At 48.7% G+C, this 21,138-nt stretch overlaps 1 protein-coding gene across 1 annotated transcript; it reads left to right on the top strand.

Moving 5' to 3' along the window:
- The first annotated feature begins 1,313 nt into the window (after positions 1-1,313).
- On the top strand, positions 1,314-5,634 carry AFB2 (auxin signaling F-box 2). The gene is made up of 6 exons (XM_048701010.2): positions 1,314-1,740; positions 1,853-1,951; positions 2,041-2,776; positions 3,453-3,948; positions 4,043-4,859; positions 5,201-5,634. The coding sequence occupies exons 3-5, from the start codon at positions 2,325-2,327 to the stop codon at positions 4,817-4,819; spliced, it is 1,725 nt and encodes a 574-aa protein (XP_048556967.1). The 5' UTR covers positions 1,314-1,740; positions 1,853-1,951; positions 2,041-2,324; the 3' UTR covers positions 4,820-4,859; positions 5,201-5,634.
- Positions 5,635-21,138: the final 15,504 nt, after the last annotated feature.

The raw sequence follows: 21,138 nt of genomic DNA, 5'->3' as shown, positions 1-21,138 counted from the left end.
ACCCACGACCAATCAGATCGGGTTTGGGCGCCGCCCATGGGCACAAAAGTATATTCAAACTCTATCCATTCAGATAGGATCTCCATGGGTATCCATGTCCATGGGTAAAATTGCCATCCTTAGTAGTAGTACTGTATGAGGAAGAAGGCAAGAAGAAAGTAAGTTTTGCGTGACAATTTCTTCTTACAGGACGTGCTAGTCCTACTGGGCATCATTGCTGCAATGGGAGTATCATACAAGCACGTATCTGTCAGAATCGGGGCTGCGGGGAATCAAGAGGTTCGAACACTGGGTGCGCTCGCTTCTACCGCCCTACTCTACCTTGCAAACCTCGCGACGAGGCTCCGACGAGCATGAGATAGAGAAGAAGAACATTGGACACGACAGTTTACCCATGTTCGGGCCACTTTGCAGTGTAAAACCCTACTCCTGCTTTGTGGTTAGGATTGCTTGGGGGAGAATTCAATAAGCCAATTTTGATGAAGCTTGCCAATACATTCAATGTAGTGACCCTTGTGGCTGCAACGTATCATGTTTGCAGGTTTACTGTAATCGAATGGAAGGTACGAAGTAGGGTTACGACACTATTCTCAACTCTTGGCTGTGAGTGGATGGACGCCACAAGACTAGAACATTGTCTCCGCTGCATGATTGTATTATAAGCTAGCCCATGAGCCAAGCATTTGTGTATTGTAAAAGCACTGGATTTACGATGTAATACTATGACATGTGATGTATTCTTGGTATTTCATCCTCGACTGTGCATGCCAACTATTGGTGTAGGGACTGACACGGTAAGCGTAGAGATTCAGGCTCCTATAAGGGACCGGGTCGTGACATCAACGATTCTTGTTCCAAGTTTTATTCGGTTCAAGTGATCCTTACCAGCCAATACATTTTACGACAACGAGAATATATTATTTTGAGGTATATCAAAACCAATACTCTTTTATAATTCTCATTTTTGACGATTCTTTTATGCCACGCATAATAAGAACTCCAAAAAGAAATTAACCAATGAGTAAATTTGGAACATTTGCTCGCAAATAAACAAACTTGCTCTACCTCCATGTTTGTTTATCAAGTGACTTATATCATCGCCATCAATAATACCCGTTTAAAAATTTCATTTGAATCAAGTGATCCTTGGTGGTGGCCAATGCATTCCTTGGCAACCAGAATATACTCTTTTGAGGTGGCCCGTTCGTATTTCGTCGACCAGTCTTTCGTACCTCACCTTTTGATCATTTCTTTTTTAATTTCTCACATCACGTAAAGACCAACCCGGTGAGGGCTGGTTTGGATGCGTGCATCTCCAGCCTCCTCCCAAGTCCTACTCCTACTACTGAAGAGAGAGAGAGAGAGAGAGAGAGAGGGAGAGAGCATTCCCCTCCTCCAACCTCCCCCCCAGCTGCCTCCCCTCCCAAAGCTCCCCACTTCTCCCGCTCCGGCGTCGCATTCGCCCCGCCCGCCCCGCCGATTCCCTCGGGTCTTATCCTCGCTTGCGGCCTGCCGACAGCGGGGCTCCCCTCCGCTCGGAGTCTCCCCGCGCCCCGCCGAATTTCTCGGGTCATTCTCTCCGGCGGCTCCGGGTGCGGGCTTTCGGTCCGGGGCGCCGCGGCCCGCGATCATTGCTGGAGGAGAGCTTTTTTCGCGGAGGGGTCTGGTGCGGAGTCTGCAGTACCGGCGGCGTCCATAGGTTAGATCTGGAGGTTTCGGCGCTCTGGATCTGAGCTGTTGGTAGGCTGCATTTTTTTTTTCGTTTCCTTCTCCCCGTCGCTATTTGTTTCCTTTTTCTTAGCAAGTTCCCGGAGGCGGCAAGAACTCAGCGGTCGCTGATCTTTCTTTGCAGGTTTTGGGTGGAGGAATCGGGACTGGCGGTCGCAATCCTCCTAGCCATTTTGGTGCTGTCCGTTCTGGGTTACTAGGGGGTTTGCGTGTTCTAAATAGGGTATGGACGGCAGATGCAGTAACTACTAGTATCTCTTGAAGAAACTTCAGCTGCAGATCTGAAACCCATTTTTGTGCCCCTTGCTGTAGTTGTAGCTCTGCCAGATGAGGTGAACCAGGCCGCTTTCTAGTGCCCCCTTGCCATTGCTTGTTGCCAGTGTTGGTTGCCAGTTTTAGCTCAACAAATCTGGCTGGAGCCTGATCTGCCCAAGCCAGCATTAGTTGTGTGCTCTCTGTGTCTGGTTGAGCAAGGTTGCAGCTTCCATTTGTTGATTTCGTCGGCTTTGTTTAGTAGCTTTGATAACCTGGAGACTGCAAGCAAACAGATCCCGTCCTGCAGCTCTAGTAATAAGGTGGTGCTGGGGGAAGGCACCATGACCTACTTTCCGGAGGAGGTGGTGGAGCACATATTCAGCTTCTTGCCCGCGCAATGTGACCGGAACACCGTTTCACTTGTTTGCAAGGTATGGTATGAGATTGAAAGGCTGAGCCGGCGAACTGTCTTTGTGGGTAACTGCTATGCTGTGCGCCCTGAGCGCGTGGTGCTTCGGTTCCCCAATGTGCGGGCACTGACAGTGAAGGGGAAACCACACTTCGCTGATTTCAACCTTGTGCCACCTGATTGGGGTGGGTACGCCGGACCATGGATCGAGGCAGCAGCCAGGGGCTGCGTGGGTCTTGAGGAGCTGCGGATGAAGCGGATGGTGGTGTCAGATGAGAGCCTGGAGCTGCTTGCCAAATCATTCCCACGATTCAGGGCCCTAGTTCTTATCAGCTGTGAGGGGTTCAGCACCGATGGACTAGCAGCTATTGCAAGTCACTGCAAGTGAGTGTACTTAAAATTGCAGTTTGTTAAGGCATCATAGTTTTCTGATTTGCTGTTTTAGTTTCTGCGTGCATCTAGATCTTATGGTTTAATTTGGTGAGGTATTGAAATATGAAATGCCTTTCTTGCTCTTTTCTGATTAGCTACTAGCCTTCTTGCTTCGGTCCTGCCAGTTATTACTTGTTTGAAGCCTAGATCCAGCACTTGTTCCAATGCTATGTGCAAGTAAAGTTGAAAGGATCAAATTTGATCTGCTGCACAATTCTGTAGCTACAAAATCTCCCGAATTGCATGAGCACTCTTTCAGGGTCTGAATGATCCAGTTGCATCTGATGTCCTTAGTTAGTTATCCTGATGTTCTGTCCAAATTTTGTACCTGCCATTTTTTGACGGACCATTCTTGTGTTAGATTCGTGTATAGTATGTCTGTTATCTTTTTATTTAGCTCGTTAGACTTTACATTTTATCAGTTAATTTTGTCTATACTTCCTTTTTGGTAGGATGAATTGGTATTGTTATGCTCATGGTGCACACAATCTGCTAGGGCAGGATGCCAGTTCTGATTAATTTCATTAATGCATTATTATTATCTCATTAAAGGCACCAATCTACTCTTGTTACATGCATTTAATGGTCAATACACTGACATTGTTTTTTATATTGTTATCTGGTCTAGGCTCCTGAGGGAGTTAGATTTGCAGGAAAATGAGGTGGATGATCGAGGGCCAAGGTGGCTCTCCTGCTTCCCTGATTCCTGCACGTCCCTTGTCTCCTTGAATTTCGCCTGCATCAAAGGGGAGGTTAATGCTGGTTCATTAGAGAGACTTGTTGCTAGGTCCCCAAGTCTTCGGAGTTTGAGGTTGAATCGATCTGTGTCAGTAGATACACTCTCGAAGATATTAATGCGCGCCCCTAATTTGGAGGATCTAGGGACTGGGAACTTGACAGATGACTTCCAAGCTGAATCGTATCTCAGGCTGACCCTTGCATTGGAGAAATGCAAACTGCTGAGGAGTTTATCGGGCTTTTGGGATGCTTCGCCTTTGTGCCTTCCATTCATCTATCCTGTATGTGGGCAACTAACAGGTTTAAACTTGAGCTATGCTCCGACACTTGATTCTTCTGATCTCACCAAAATGATCAGCCACTGTGTGAAACTCCAACGTCTTTGGGTGAGTTCCCTTGCTGCCGCACTCACCTTACTATTTTTATGCTTGATTAAGACAATTCAGTACAGGGTTTGAGCCTTTATCCTGTACACTCCAGGTACTGGATTGCATCGCGGATAAGGGCTTGCAAGTGGTGGCCTCCAGTTGCAAGGATCTACAAGAACTCAGGGTATTCCCATCAGACTTCTATATCGCCGGGTATTCCCCAGTAACAGAGGAGGGACTTGTTGCAATATCCTTGGGCTGTCAAAAACTGAGCTCATTGCTATATTTTTGTCATCAAATGACGAATGCCGCACTGCTTACTATAGCTAAGAACTGCCCAAATTTCACGCGGTTCAGACTCTGTATTCTTGAGCCTGGGAAGCCTGATGCCATGACAAACCAACCATTAGATGAAGGTTTTGGTGCTATTGTTCGTGAATGCAAAGGGCTAAGGCGATTGTCAATATCGGGTCTTCTCACCGACAAGGTTTTCATGTATATTGGTAAATTCGCGAAACAACTTGAGATGCTTTCAATAGCATTTGCTGGAGATAGTGATGCGGGAATGATGCATGTTATGGAAGGATGCAATAATCTGAGGAAGCTGGAGATTAGAGATAGCCCATTTGGTGATGCTGCACTCCTGGAGAATGTTACCAAGTATGAGACAATGCGATCCCTTTGGATGTCATCATGCAATGTCACAGAAAAGGGGTGCCAAATCCTTGCATCAAAGATGCCAATGCTTAATGTGGAGGTTATAAATGAGGTAGATGAGAGCAATGAAATGGATGAGAACCATGGAATCCCCAAAGTTGACAAGTTATATGTTTACCGCACAACTGCTGGGGCAAGGGATGATGCGCCAAATTTTGTTAAAATCCTATAGAGCTAGTTGAGAATTGCCTGGTATCTCCTTGCTGTATAAGGTAATCCTTCTCAAATTATCTACTTTCATTCAGAAGGTATCTTGTTTGTTTGAAGAATCTAAATTTTGAAGTTGCATTCTCTTGTTTCTCCGCAGCTCGTATGTTCCTCTAAATATGTTGTGCATGCAACACGCAACTTGCAAATGATTTTTCAAAAGATGAAAATATAGTACATAGTTGAAAATGATGTCGAATCAACTTTATTCGTCCAAATCTCCCATCTACTTCCTCACTAGATTGTAGCTGCTCAATCATAGTGCCGACGCATAGAGTGCTGCTGATATATCGCATGATATGATCCCCATTCCATCTGACCTCCCTATACTGGACTGCTTTTACAGATGGTCGGCGGAATGGAATCCGGCGGGGGCCTGTGGACAGTGGCAAGTCTCCCGCTGCCCCCCTCGGCTTTGCAGCGCCAGGAAAAGCCACGTCAGTGTGCTCCTTATCCTGGAGCATCTCTGTCCGGGGATCCATCATTCCCTTTTTAGCGTCTGGTCATATGGCCACTGCCTTTATCCTGTGCATTTTTCTTTTTCTTAAGAGGACCACCAACCAACCAATCCTTTCTTTTCCTTTTTCCTCTACTATGCTGTACTCCGTAGCCATTTGCTTTTGACATTGCCACAGTGGAATGTGCCTCTGCTGTCGCTGTTGCTCTTGTTGTAAACGTTTGTTTGAACCTGACCGAAACGACGATGGCCAATGATCTTGCTCCCGTGAAATCATGCAGCAGAGGCTGGAATAATTTGTTGCTCATCAGCACTTTACTTCATTTTCGGCACTTGTTACCGTCCCTTTGTGTTTTTTAGCTAATGACATTGTGTGCGTCCGGACGAGCGCATGCCGCCTGTGCCTTTGTTTTCTCTGGTCGGGAAGCCAACCAAATCAAACCACATCTTGCCCTTCTATGTGTTAAGAGCATCAACAACCATGGTTGACTATTCTACTGCTCTATACCACTCCGGCGCGTCGGCTGGCAGTGACTGGACAAAGCCCATTTTGCGCACTCAACAGCCACAAACCCCATATGGACGCATCATACTGGCAGTGCCTGGACAAAGCCCATTTTGCTCACTCCACAACCACAAACTCCATATGGCTGCATCATATTTTATACAAATACATGCATAGTACGTAGGTCATAAGATAGCATAAAAACATACCAAATCGGATATCGACAAAGTTCATCCAAAAGGGCTGACATAAAAACATACCAAATTGGACATCGACAAAGTTTATCCAAAAGGGCCGACAGAGTTTAAATTTAACCTAAATAGAAGATAAAACAACTAGGCGGGCCGCGGGTCGTCCGTTGTGTCGTTGTCGGAGGAGGATGAGATGAGGAACCCTGTCAGCGGGCGGCGTTGTTCTGCTCTGCCACGAGCCGGGCGGCTCTCTCCGCCGCCATATCTTTCTGTCGCGCTAGCTTTGCGGATTCCTTGAGCACCCGTTGGAGCGCCGATGTGTTACTTGTGACATCAACGATGGCATAAGTCTCTGTTGAGGTGTATGACTGCCGGATTGCGGCACGAGCGCCTCATTGTTGTCTAAGCCGGGTGGCAGTGGCTCCGGCACAGATCTGAATGACCCGTATCCGTACCTCAATCCGCCCCGCGCCACCTTTTTCATCACCTGGCAACAGGCGCTGAAGAAAATATGCCCTAGAGACAATAATAAAGTTGTTATTTTATATTTCCTTATTCATGATAAAATATTTATTATTCATTCTAGAATTGTATTGATCGAAAGCTTAAATACATGTGTGAATACATAAACAAATACCGTGTCCCTAGTGAGCCTCCACTAGACTAGCTCGTTGATCAAAGATGGTTAAGGTTTCCTAACCATAGACATGTGTTGTCATTTCCGTTAGCTTAACATAATAATCGTTCAGTTTTATTGCTATTGCTTTCTTCATGTCAAATACATATTCCTTCGACTATGAGATTATGCGACTCTGGATGCCGAAGGAATGCCTTGTGTGCTATCAAACGTCACAACGTAACTGGGTGATTATAAAGATGCTCTACAGGTATCTCCGAAGGTGTTTGTTGAATTGGCATAGATCAAGATTAGGTTTTGTCACTCCGAGTATCAGAGAGGTGTCTCTGGGCCCTCTTGGTAATACACATCATAAGATTGCAAGCAAACGATTAAGGAGTTAGTCACGAGGTGATGTATTACGGAACGAGTAAAGAGACTTGCCGATAATGATATTGAACTAGGTATGAATATACCGACGATTGAATCTCGGGCAAATAAGATGCCGATGAACAAAGGGAATTACGTATGTTGTCATAACGGTTTGACCGATAAAGATTTTTGTAGAATATGTACGAGCCAATATGGGCATTCAGGTTCCGTTATTGGTTATTGACCGGAGAGGTGTCTCAGTCATGTGTACATAGTTCTTGAACCCATAGGGTCCGCACGCTTAACGTTCGATGTCGATTTGGTATAATATGAGTTATGTGGTTTGGTGACCGAATGTCGTTCGAAGTCCCGGATATGATCACAAACATGACGAGGAGCTCCAGAATGGTCCGGAGGTAAAGATTGATATATATGACGATGCTATTTGGTCTCCGGAAGTTATCTGAATGCCGGAAGGGGTTCCGGAGGCATCGGGAGAATATTGAACCTTAGTGGACCAAGTGGAAGGGAACACACCAGCCCACATGGGCTGGTGCGCCCCCTTTAGGGCAGCCACACCTAATACATGGTAAAGGGGGAGGGGGTGGGGCGCCACCCCCTCTTACCATATCTCAGAGAAGGAAGGAAGGGGCGCCTCTCCCCTTTCCTTCCCCTTGTGCCATTATTTGGCAAGGGGGGGCACACCAAAGGGAGGAGCCCTAGGGCTTCCACCACACCTGTTGGGGTGCCCCAGGGGCTGCCTCCTCCCCTCCCACACCTATATATTTGTGGGGAGGGGTGCCACACAATACACAACTTATTCCACGCCGTGTGTCGGCACCCCTCCGCCGCTAGTTTACTCCTCCGCTCTAGATCGTCACAGTGCTTAGGTGAAGTCCTACGGGATTGCTTCAGCACCATCGTCACCACGCTGTTATGCTGGCGGAACTTATCTACTATCTTGCCCCGCTTGCTGGATCAAGGTGGCGAGGACAACACCGAGCTGAACGTGTGCAGAACGCGGAGGTACCGTGCGTTCGGTACTTGATCGGGCGGATTGTGAAGGTGTACGACTACATTAACCGCGTTGTATAAACGCTTCTGCTTACGACCTACGAGGGTATGTAGACACACTCTCCCCCTCGTTGCTATGCATCTCTATGCATAGATCATTGCGTGTGCGTAGATTTTTTTGTTTTCCATGCAATGATTCCCAACAATCTTTATCTCCATATCCATGGAGATGCATAACAACGAGGGGGAGAGTGTATCTACGTACCCTCGTAGATTGCAAGCGAAAGCGTTTATACAACGCGGTTGATGTAGTCGTACACCTTCATGATCCGCCCGATCAAGTACTGAATGGACGGCACCTCCGCGTTCTGCACACATTCAGCTCGGTGTCGTCCTCGCCATCTTGATCCAGCAAGCGGGGCGAGGTAGTAGATGAGTTCCGTCAGCATAACGGCGTGGTGATGGTGGTGGTGAAGCAATCCCGCAGGGCTTTGCCTAAACACTGTGACGATCTAGAGCGGAGGAGTAAACTAAAGGCAGAGGGGTCGACCCACGGCGTGGAATAAGCTGTGTATTGTATGGCACCTCTCCCTACATATATATAGGTGTGAGAGGGGAGGAGGCAGCCCCTAGGGCACCCCAACAGGTGTGGTGGCAGCCCTAGGGCTCCTCCCTGTGGTGTGCCCCCCTTGCCAAATAATGGCACAAGGGGAAGGAAAGGGGAGAGGCGCCCCCTTCTTTCCTTCCTTCTCCGAGATATGGTAAGAGGGGGTGGCACCCCCCCCCCATTTACCATGTATTAGGTGTGGCTCCCCTAAAGGGGGTGCACCAGCCCATGTGGGCTGGTGTGTTCCCTTCCACTTGGCCCACTAAGGCCCAATACTCTCCCGGTGCCTCCGGAACCCCTTCCGGCATTTCGATAACTTTTCAATGCATTTTGAAACTATTCCGGAGACGAAATAGCATCGTCCTATATATCAATCTTTACCTTCGGACCATTCCACAGCTCCTCGTCATGTCCGTGTTCACATTCGGGACTCAGAACAATATTCGGTCACCAAACCACATAACTCGTATTATACCAAATCGATATCAAACGTTAAGTGTGTGGACCCTACGGGTTCAAGAACTATGTAGACATGACCGAGACACCTCTCCGGTCAATAACCAATAGCGGAACCTGGATGCCCATATTGGCGCCTACATATTCTACGAAGATCTTTATCGGTCGAACCGTTATGACAACATACATAATTCCCTTTGTCCATTGGTATATTACTTGCCCGAGATTCGATCGTCAGTATCTTCATACCTAGTTCAATCTCGTTACCGGCAAGTCTCTTTACTTGTTCCGTAATACATAGCCTCATGACTAACTCCTTAGTCATTTGCTTGCAAGCTTATGATGTGTATTACCGAGAGGGCCCAGAGATACCTCTTCGATACTCTGAGTGAAAAATCCTAATCTCGATCTATGCCAACTCAACAAACACCTTCGGAGATACCTATAGAACATCTTTATAATCACCCAGTTACGTTGTGACATTTGATAGCACACAAGGCATTCCTCCGGTATCCGGGAGTTGCATAATCTCATAATCGGAAGAATATGTATTTGACATGAAGAAAGCAATAGCAATAAAACTGAACGATCATTATGCTAAGCTAACAGATGGGTCTTGTCCATCACATCATTCTCCTAATGATGTGATCCCATTATCAAATGAGAACACATATCTATGGTTAGTTACTTAGGAAACCTTAACCATCTTTGATCAACGAGCTAGTCTAGTAGAGGCTCACTAGGGACACAATATTTGTTTATGTATTCACACATGTATTTAAGTTTCCAATCAATACAATTCTAGCATGAATAATAAACATTTATCATGAATAAGAAAATATAAAATAACAACTTTATTATTGCCTCTAGGGCATATTTCCTTCAGTCTCCCACTTGCACTAGAGTCAATAATCTAGTTCACATCGCCATGTGATTAACACCAATAGTTCACATCGCCATGCGATTAACATCAATAGTTCACATCGTTATGTGACCAATACCCAAAGGGTTTACGAGAGTCAATAATCTAGTTGACATCGCCATGTGATTAACACCCAAAGAGTACTAAGGTGTGATCATGTTTTGCTTGTGAGAGAGGTTCAGTCAACGGGTTTGCCACATTCAGATCCGTATGTATTTTGCAAATTTCTATGTCTACAATGCCCTGCACGGAGCTACTCTAGCTAATTGCTCCCACTTTCAATATGTATCCAGATTGAGACTCAGAGTCATTCGGATCAGTCTCAAAGCTTGCATTGATGTAACCCTTTACGACGAACTCTTTGTGACCTCCATAACCGTGTCCCTAGCGAGCCTCTACTAGACTAGCTCGTTGATCAAAGATGGTTAAGGTTTCCTAACCATAGACATGTGTTGTCATTTGATAACAGGATCACATCATTAGGAGAATGATGTGATGGACAAGACCCATCCGTTAGCTTAGCATAATGATCGCTCAATTTTATTGCTATTGCTTTCTTCATGTCAAATACATATTCCTTCGACTATGAGATTATGCAACTCCCGGATACCGAAGGAATGCCTTGTGTGCTATCAAACGTCACAAGGTAACTGGGTGATTATAAAGATGCTTTATAGGTATCTCTGAAGGTGTTTGTTGAGTTGGCATAGATAGAGATTAGGATTTGTCACTCCGAGTATCGGAGAGGTATCTCTGGGCCCTCTCGGTAATACACATCATAAGCTTGCAAGAAAACGACTAAGGAGTTAGTCATGAGGTGATGTATTACGGAACGAGTAAAGAGACTTGCCGGTAATGAGATTGAACTAGGTATGAAGATACCGACGATCGAATCTCGGGCAAGTAACATACCGATGGACAAAGAGAATTACGTATGTTGTCATAATGGTTCGACCGATAAAGATCTTCGTAGAATATGTAGGAGCCAATATGGGCATCCAGGTTCCGTATTGGTTATTGACCGGAGAGGTGTCTCGGTCATGTCTACATAGTTCTCGAACCCGTAGGGTCCGCACGCTTAACGTTCGATGTCGATTTGGTATAATATGAGTTATGTGGTTTGGTGAACGAATGTTGTTTAGAGTCCTGGATGACATGACGAGGAGCTCCGGAATGGTCTGGAGGTAAAGATTGATATAAAGGACAATGCTATTTGGTCTCCGGAATAGTTTCGGAATGCAGCGGAAAGTTATCGGAAAGCCGGAAGGGGTTCCGGAGGCACCGGGAGAGTATTGGGCCTTAGTGGGCCAAGTGGAAGGGAACACACCAGCCCACATGGGCTGGTGCGCCCCATTTAGGGAAGCCACACCTAATACATGGTAAGGGGGGGGCGCTTCCTCCTCTCACCATATCCCGGAGAAGGGAGGAAGGAAAGAAGGGGGCGCCTCTCCCCTTTCCTTCCCCGTGTGCCATTATTTGGCACACCACAGGGAGGAGCCCTAGGGCTGCCGCCACACCTGTTGGGGCGCCCTAGGGGTTGCCTCCTCCCCTCCCACGCCTATATATATGTGGGGAGGGGTGCCACACAATACACAGCTTATTCCACGCCGTTTGCTGAGACCCCTCCGCCTCTAGTTTACTCCTCCGCTCTAGATCGTCACAGTGCTTAGGCGAAGCCCTGCGGGATTGCTTCACCACCATCGTCACCATGCCGTTATGCTGACGGAACTCATCTACTACCTCACCCCGCTTGTTGGATCAAGATGGTGCCGTCCATTTGGTACTTGATCGGGCGGATCGTGAAGGTGTACGACTACATCAACCGTGTTGTATAAATGCTTCCGCTTACGATCTGCGAGGGTACGTAGACACACTCTCCCCCTCATTGCTATGCATCTCCGTGGATAGATCATTGCGTGTGCATAGATTTTTTTGTTTTCCATGCAACGATTCCCAACAGGCGCAATCCACCATCTCTGGCTATCGTTGTCGCACCCGCGGGCTGGGGGTGCAGGCACCAACACCCAGCGACTCCTAGAACGACAGGTGCTGGCGGTGCTGGGCGCCGTTGCTCGCCCTGCCGCCTCACCGGGGATGGCAGAGAGCGCGTAGGGCAGCGCCGGGCCGCCATGGAGGATGAGCTGCCTACCTAGGACGTCGAGGACGCCGTGGAGGAGCTCCTGCCCCGGCCCATCCACAAGCGCGAGCTCCTCCTCGTCTAGGTCAGATGAGCTCAATGAGTTTGTGACGGACAGTCCCACCCAATCAATCTCGCCAGAGCCGCTTTCAGCAATGGCTGAGGGGACGAGATAGATTGGGCTGAAAGGGAGGAGAGCGGAGAGGGCGAGAGTGTTGCGAATTGGCACGCAAATGGACTTGTGGTTAACTGAAAACTGCAGTGGAATCAAAGTAATCTTAGCACCACATCATGTACTAACTCAAGGGTTGTTGCATAGCACGAAAGGAAGCATATGCATCAGCATATATGGAGATAAAATGTTACTCAGCAGACAAGACACTCCTTAGCCGAGTGTCTTGTGGTAGGAGTAACTTTCTAGACAGCAGCAAGCATCAACAAAGAGGCACCAGATTTTTACGTGGACCCCCCCCCCCCAACTCGAGGGGAAAAACCACGGGCCAAAGCCATCCAAATCCTCTTCCACTATTATCGAATGTGGGATACAACAAGTTCTTCTCTAGATAACACCAAAGGATCTCATAAAATCAAGACTCCTGAATCTTGGATGAAGACACCAAGATTTGGGGCTCAAGAACTAGGGATTGGAACAATCTCATCGAAGATGGTGGAACCGAAGCTTGAAGGAGACAAGGTAGTGGATCTAGACCATCACTACCTTGGGGAGGAGCTCCCTTTGCTTCTTCCTTCAATCTTCCTCTTCTTCCTTTCTCTTTTGGTTTTCTCTCTTCCCTTGGAGGATGAACTGATTTTCGTAACACTTGGTGGTGGCTACTGGATGGAGGCTAAAGCATCCCCATTCACTCACGTGCAAAGTCCAAAATGACCCTAGGTCATAACCCTAATGGGTAGTGAGTTTCTGCACCTCTTGGGCTGCCTAAAAGGCTTCAAATGTTCATCTCCTCACAACCCACACGAGGAGGATATCCCAACAAAGAGGACTGAGAGAGGAGTGGGGTTTGACTAGGATGATCAGCTGAATGGGGTTTTTGTGGGTACATTGGTGAGGATGGCTCGGGCCATAGCGGGCCGGTCCAACGTGGCGGCGTGCCCGGGCACGTTCGGGCCTTCCCATGTCCATCCTACATATAGGCTAGATATGGGGGTTGTTGGACTGTCCGGAGGATTGGACTAGCTGTGAGGAGTCCGGCTAGGTGCGGTTTTTATCTCAGCAATGACCGGACAATCCACCCGGGTGTTTAGGATGGATGTGGGGATCCGATTGTAGATCCTCAAACGCCCGGGCCGCCCGCCCGGTCACTGACCGATTACGATTTTTTGACCTAGACGTACGCCTCAAATGCCCGGACTAACCGGGACTTCTCATATTCAGCCCAAATATGGGGTGAATATGGGGTGGCCCAGGCACGTCCGCCTGACAACGCCGGCCCACCACCGACCCCAAGGATGTCCCACAAAAAACTCCATCCGACTCATTACTCCGAAACCCTAGCTCACTCATTCTTCTCTCTCACTCTGTCCTCTCCTTTCCCGCAGCGATTCCGATCGAATACGACACAATGTCGAGCTCCGGCAGCCGCTCCGACCTCGAGCTAGATCCGGACTATGAGCTTGCCCTTCGCGTCGCCTTAGAGCGGTCCAAGGTGGAGACCAGGGGCAGCTCCGGATCTGCAGCCTCGCCGCAGCTGCAGCTTCACTGTTGGTGCAACTCGGATGCCTGCACTGGCCCCTCTCGACCCGGGCGCAGCTCCGATAGGCGGCTTGCGCAATCCGCGCCTCCCCTACGCTCCCCCCTGCCCCCGCTGGCTGCTGCTCCCCCACATGGGTAGTGGCGGGTGCTTGTGCCCGCCCCACCAGCCCGGATGCGCACGCCTGAATCAGGCGTGCGCCGCCCGCCGAGAGCGGCAGCGAGAAAGGGAGAGGGGGGAGGCGGAGCAGTCCGTGCTCCGCCGCCGCGAGATGCAGGCGGAGCCCGATGAGGATGCGCGGCTCCTCAAATGGGTCTACCGCTGGTCGCTTACGACCGCGAAGACGGACGCGCGGCGGCTCCGGCGGAAGAACGCCAAGGTGCTACGGATTGCCATTGAGCAATCCGAGCGCGAGTCGGCGGAGGCAGTGGCGGAGGCGGTTCGGCTTGCGAAGCTGAAGCGGCAGCAGGACAGGGAGGTTCGACGGCTAAAATGGCTCGTCATCCTCTTCGACTCCGACGACGACGTCTCGGACAGCTCCTCCGACGACTCGAACGATCCGCCACCAGCCGCCGACGCCTACAGTCGCGCCGGCGACCGGAAGGGCAAAGGGCCGGCGAGGAAGTGGTGAATCTCCGTCGTCTCCGTCTTCAGTTTTAGTTTTTAGTAATGTAGTTTAAGTTTATGTGAATTATGTGAACTTTGATAATTTTTTGGACATCCATCGGTGATCTACGTTCTTTTTTTCTACTTTAATTGCTAGTATGGATATGAGGGACCGGATATGAAATACACGGATATTGGCGACATAATTTGAAGGTTGCCCGGTTAGTGCTCATGACGTCTGCGGGTATTTGAAGGGCCGGATTTACAAAATCCGACAGTAGATGCTCTTACTCCGAGCTGAGAGGATCGCGACGTGACCTGACTGCCGTGTGTAGGCTCCCAACTCCAGCAGAGGCTCTAGACTAGCGACGAGTACGGGTGTGGATGTGGATGCGGCGGCAGAGACGTGCGATACAGGGGTATTTGGCTGGACAGGAAACGCACACGCCGCGAGCAGGTAGCAAGCCAAACGCCGCGGCGCGACCCGAGCATCGCCTCCGTTCTTTGGTCGGGTGGAGTGGAAATGGAACAAAAGACAAGATGCGCCGCGGCAGGCCGGCCGTCCCACTCGGCTGTGTCAGGCGTGCAGTCGCCGAGTCGTCGTAATCTGCACCAGGGTCGCACGGGCGCGCACCCACGCCGCGCCCTGCGCCGGCGTGGCCTCTGAGCCATGTCGAGCTGCCCGCCCACTGCTCTATAGGACAGACAGACAAAAAACGTGTGCGCGCTTCTGTCGTCGTTTCAGACTCGCGCGGCTCGTCTCGTCTGCACCACTATTACACTCTCACAACGTACAGTAGGAGCTCAGCAAGCTCTACGGAACTTGCAAAGAAAGAACCGGCTGGCAGCCTCATTATTTCACTCATGTCTAGAGTTACACAGGAGTACAGATGAGACCATAGTCAGGCACAAGCAAAGTTGTTCAACTTGAGTACCCGGGAATCACCCAAGGGGAGAAGGCTAGACACACGTCTCAGCAGGTAATCGTAGTAGCAGTCAGTAGTAGCAACACTGCTCCAACAAGCAGCAGCAGCACAGCCCAGCCAAGCATGTAGCCATCACGGGGTACCGGTTAGCAGTAGCACAGCCAGTAGCAGGGCCTAACAAAGCCCATATATACTACTCCCTCCGTTCTGAATTACTTGTCGTAAGTATGGATGTATCTAGATGTATTTTAGTTTTAGATACATCCATTTCTGCGACGAGTAATTTAGAACGGAGGGAGTAACAAACTGCATGTCCCAACTATGCATGCTATGTAGAGAAATGAGCTCAGAAAAAGCATCATACCATCCTCTCAGGAAGGTGAGGCAGTCAGGATCATCTTGGTAGCTGTACAAGTGAGGTCCACGATCAGATGGAGCCGGTTGCCCTGCCCAGTTATAGGAAGGGTTCTCTTCGCCAAGGTGGGTCTGGTAGCCATGTGAGCTCGGTGGCGGGTACACGCTTGCTTCAGGGTATGGGAACAAGTTGTGCACTGAAACAGGTTTCCACGAAAAAGAATACAGGGCGTAAATCTATCAACTTCAGTTTTTTGCCTTCAAAAAATACAAACCGTACCAACTTCAGAGAATGTTTATTTGGATTTAAACTCCAACTAAGCATTCAGAAACAATGATCAAGCAGAAAATCACACCACATGTGAGGCTCTTTGCAAGAACCGAAGTAGGACAACAGCAAGAATCTTCATGAGGAAAAAGGACGTGTGCTGGAACGCAATTACCAAAGAACCACCGATTGGTAATGATTCGAGAAGGATGAATCTTTCTTGCCTTGGGATGAGTACGCATTCCTTGAGCCTTGCATGCTGCAGTCTGCGTTCTCTCCGTTTCTCAGCGGTGTCTGTTTTGAGTTGCAAGCTTCGGGAGGAATACAAGAAAAAGAGGCTATCCTCGGTTGCTCTCAGGTTTGTTCCGGGCGATGACTTCAGCTAGCAGCACCGTTCGTTTTTTGTTTTCATTCATGCCATGGTGGTCTTATGCGGTTGTGCCTATCCTGTGTCACCGAAACTCAATTTATTGATGCCTAGCTCCAATCCGTACAAATTAGTGGGAGCCTCCAAGGACGAGGAGGGCCTACACGCCGTCCGTTGTGTGGTGGCGTGCCGCGGGCGCCTCTCTGGGCTTTTCGTGCCGATCGATCTGCCCGGACGGCGCGGATCCAGACGGGTCGCCTCAGGGGTTCATGATAGATGGACCGTGGACGCAACCTAGGCCATCGTGCTAGGTTACGCATGTTGCCCCGCGCGCGATGGGAAAGGCGGACCTGTCTGTCGGAGTCTTCAGCCTGCGTCGGACTGGTTTGCTCGCGACAAGCGGGGCGTGTGTCACACTCACACCAGCCGACCAGTGCTAGAGACCTGCTCGGCAAGGAGGCTCTCTGCGCCGTCCGTTTTGTGCTGGACTCCTGCAGCTGCCTTCCTGGGGCTCTCCGCACGGTCTGATCTGCTCGAACAACGCCCGGCCTACCTAGGGGGTCTATAATGGGTGGACCGTGGGCGCGCCGGGGTCACCGTTATGTGGTGATTTTGATCGCGCCCGCGTGTGCCGCTCCATACGGTGCGCTGCGCGAGGAGAGGCCGGGTCACCCTGTCAGGGTCGCATGCCCTCGACTATGCTTGTACGTTTGCGCTAGCCAGACTAATGCGCGTGCACACCTTGGCTTTGCCTATCCGGACTCTTGCCTTCGCGCGTCCCGACCAGTACGCTTGGATGTTCTTGGGACAGATCTGGATGAACATCTGGTCTTCGGCCGATGGCCGGAGCCGGTGATGGTGACGCCTTTGGCGTTGCTTCCTTCATGAAGGCATCATCGAGGTGAAGCTCCCAACTCCTCTCGCTACCTCCGGAAGAAACCCTTGATCAGTCGATCTGATAATGACGGCGCTCTTGTGTCGTTCTCTTTTTGGGGCGTCATTTTTGAAGGTGTGCATTGGCTCGAGGGACCAGCGGACGGTTTTAATGGTGGAGCGGCGTCCCATGTCACGCATCGATGATGTGGAGTCTCGGCAGCGTGGTGCAGCAGGGTCTTGGCCGGGGTCATCCTCCTTTTCAGAAGAAAAAAAAACCAAAACAGGAAGTGCTGACATGACGCATGGTGACCTATATTGGTCTACATGCTCAGAGTAATTGAAGGTTTAATAAAAATAAAACGTACTATCCCCTTGCATGGTCTGGCCTACCTGAACAAAATAAGAAATCTGAACATTAACTTACGTTCTATGCACAAGCTGTACCATGAAGGACGAATAAGAAAGCATAAGTATTACTCACGTTGCTTTGCCATGTGATGAGAGGGCGAACCATACATGAGTCTGAACTTAATAGGAGGTGATGATAGTATTAAAAACCCACTTAAATTGTAAGCGTAGGGTACTGCATGCTGTTTAGTGGAGAGGCTCTCAACATCTTGATCGCACGGGTATTGTGGATTGAGCTAGCTTATCCAACGGCTATGATAATTGTGATGATTTGGCTAGCTGTGAGAGCAGAAAAATGGCAATTACTGTTCTCTAGGACATCAACAATTCTCTAGGACACCGTAGATAGCAGGGGCAGATGCATTGGAGCACTGGAAACAAATAACTACAGGCCATATATATTCATGAATAGCCATTGAATCATATTACCTGTCAGCTGAAATTCAAACAGTCCTAAGACCCTGAGATAGAATGGCCGAGAATGAGAAGGAGAGGCCTTCCATGACAGACAAGAGCTGCTCAGGCTAGCCAAGGTGACCGCCTATCATGGAACTCATCCGAAACCAGCCATGTAATAACCGGGGCTTCTGAAAGAGCATATAGGCAAGTCATCCTTGGCTACCAGACCAGGCAGGCTCTGGCCCTCATGCAAGACCCATCTTCTCCCAGGCTTCTTCTTCCTACTGAACATTGGTGACGCATTGCGGCTTATGTTTCGTGCTATTTATAGCCAAAATGTGGGAGCTAGGATGCTAACTTATCAGTTTGCCGCCGTCCGCAGCCTCGACAGATACCGGTCACTGATCGTTGACGCATATATATTTCATGGCACCGGAATATATTCGGTTCGATCACTAGGCTAAGGGGGAAGGATACGGAGGCTGAGGTCCACCGGGCATGGACATTTTCAGTTAAATGGCGAGAGGTGCATACACTTGCAGAACAATACCGACACAACAGTTATCATTCCGATTTCCCATTTCCAATAAAACAGAAAGTTTGCCGTGGTCACGCAATCCAAAGCAAATCTCGATATATTCCCTCTTGGATATGTAGTACTATCATTTTGGAGAAGAGCTCATCTACCTTGCAGAGTACCTTATGCTTTTGTGATGTGGGGACGAGGAGGGGGCGTCGTCCACGCCTATTTAAAGTTATTATTCCCTACAGTTTGGGTTTGTGTAACTCATCTTACTAACTAAGAAATCTTGCTCGCACTAAATAAATAAATGCATCCTTTTATCTGTTGTGGTAATAGAAAGTCCGTCTAGGATGTACAGAGATTAGAGGTCCCCTAACAACTCATGCTACTCTGAAGGTTTCTGAATATCCAACTGTTCATATTCAGGCAATTTGTTTCGACAATCAAATGCCTGGTGCATGAAAGTTACACTTTGCTTTCTGAAAACGTTTTCCCCCTTTCAGAACGCATCTCGGCCTTACCAAGTTGGTAAGGGGCAGTTGACTTCACACAACTTTCTGTCCATTCCTCATCTTCTACGTGTCAATCAAAAACGATCGCGTGCCCTTATTCTTGCAACGGGACGGAGACAGGAACCGAAGTCTTTGGATGAAGAATATCACAACTTTTGATGGCTGCCATGGCTTCTTGCACGGAAAAGTTCCTTTTCTAGAGCCAACGGTATCATGAAGCGGAAAGTTGGGCTTGGATTTCTCTTTCAAAGTTTTCCAACAGTACAGCTTAGATTCATTTTCTACATCTAGCGTACAAGTAGACCACTCACGTGAAATCTTTGTGAAATTAACAAAGATTTCATGAAGCAGAGATTTTGGAAAACCGGTTAACAGTGATACTAAATAGTACTCCCTCTGTCCATAAGATTCTGCGTGTTGGTTTCTATGGAAGTCAAACTTCACAAAGTTTGAGCAAGTTTATAGAAAAAATATCAAATTTCATGATGAATCTAGAAATATTGATTTAGTAATCTATATGTTAATTAATTTTTCCATAAAACTTGGTCAAATTTTACATATTTGACTCTAATAATAATACACACTATTCTTTTAGATTAAATATGCACTATATTTTTGGCCAGAGGGAGTATGTAACAGGCTATATTGTGTGTGCTTGCAAATATTTGCGCAAAATTTTGACATTTTGGAATGCAAAATATCAAGATAACAAGAATTAGAATACCATCTTTTTTTTCGAACAGGAGGTTAAAGCCCCATCCTTTGCATCGTTGTGACACACACATCTATTCTTATTATATATTAAGCAAAATTACAGGATATTACATGAAGACCTATAACTTAGTCGACTTCTTCCGCAGCAACGCCTTTAAGAAGGGATCGACGTCCTCACACAATTGTCTCCTTGTCCAAGCAGAGACAACCTGTCGATGGGTGATCACCGAGAGCAGGGACCAGGGAGATCTCCTAGATTGTTCGGCCCGGGGTTAAAACACTCCAATCACTTTAGAGACACAAACACAATTTACAAGGTTCAAGTCACCGCGCGAGGTGTAACACCTTACTCTTGGTTTGTGTGTTTTCTGTCGTATATCGAGAGCTCTCCCGCTTACAACGGGGCCAATGAGTTCTTAAACCTTCTCTCCCTTACTTTTTCTCGGACGGCCTTTCGTCTTTCCTTATATAACTCGAAAGAAGAAACCCCCACGACCCGTGTACCGACTGGGATGGGGTGGCGCTCTTCGCACATCGCCCACACGGGGTCCATCATGCCGCCACTGGGTGGGCAGCGGTAGGCAAAGGACACCCATGTCACCACATTGTTGTACCCCTACAGTACCTCCTGGGCTTCCATTGTCAGTGGAATGTAGTGTGTCGGCGGAATGGAGTGGGTAGGGGCTCGCCACCCCGGAAAGCCCATGGGAGGGGGGGGGGGGGGGTTGCCAACACCGCCCCACCAAGCACTTGTACCCAAATGGCGAGTATGGCTCACCACATAACCCCCGTCCCCAGGGAGGGACGGTGGTGTCAAAAGCGCCTGGGGACTCTATCGTCCAACATCGGATTCGTACCGCCTCTTTGTAGCACCTACTAACGCACGTTGCTGGGATATGGGGATGAACCGTCTTGCTTTATCGAGGGGACCCTGTTTTCCGTATCACGGACAATAGCCCCCGACCTTGCCAACTGGAGGTGATTCCGAGGAGATACAACATATGGGTGGGCCAAAAGCCCTTTGACGGGACATCGTCAAAACCGTGGGCATAGAAAATGAGTCGTCACCCTCAACCATGGTACATTGCCTTGATCCCAAAGTGAAATTATGAGGCTCCGTCCCATCGGCCAATCACGCGAGCAATGGGACGTGAGCCCGACCATTAATCGTGAGGCCCTCACGCCTTCCCACCTATAAAGAGCGAGGCTCCACGCTCTTCGACCGCAGCCAAAGCCTCTCCCGCCTGCGAGGCCACTTCAAAAAGGAGGAAGAACCCATGGCACAAATTCTAGTAGGGGATCACAATTATGGTTGTTCAAATCCTAGTTGTGATCCATGTTGGAA

Source organism: Triticum urartu, chromosome 2A (assembly GCF_056163025.1).
Source record: "Triticum urartu cultivar PI428250 chromosome 2A, HENAU_Tu73, whole genome shotgun sequence".
In the NCBI taxonomy this organism is placed as follows: Eukaryota; Viridiplantae; Streptophyta; class Magnoliopsida; order Poales; family Poaceae; genus Triticum; species Triticum urartu.
This window is presented reverse-complemented; position numbering and strand designations above follow the sequence as displayed.

Coding starts and splice junctions, on each gene's coding strand:
- AFB2 (XM_048701010.2), top strand. CDS start 2,325: ATGACCTACTTTCCGGAGGAGGTGGTGGAGCACATATTCAGCTTCTTG. Junction 2,777..3,452: donor GCTATTGCAAGTCACTGCAA/GTGAGTGTACTT, acceptor TATCTGGTCTAG/GCTCCTGAGGGAGTTAGATT. Junction 3,949..4,042: donor TGAAACTCCAACGTCTTTGG/GTGAGTTCCCTT, acceptor TGTACACTCCAG/GTACTGGATTGCATCGCGGA.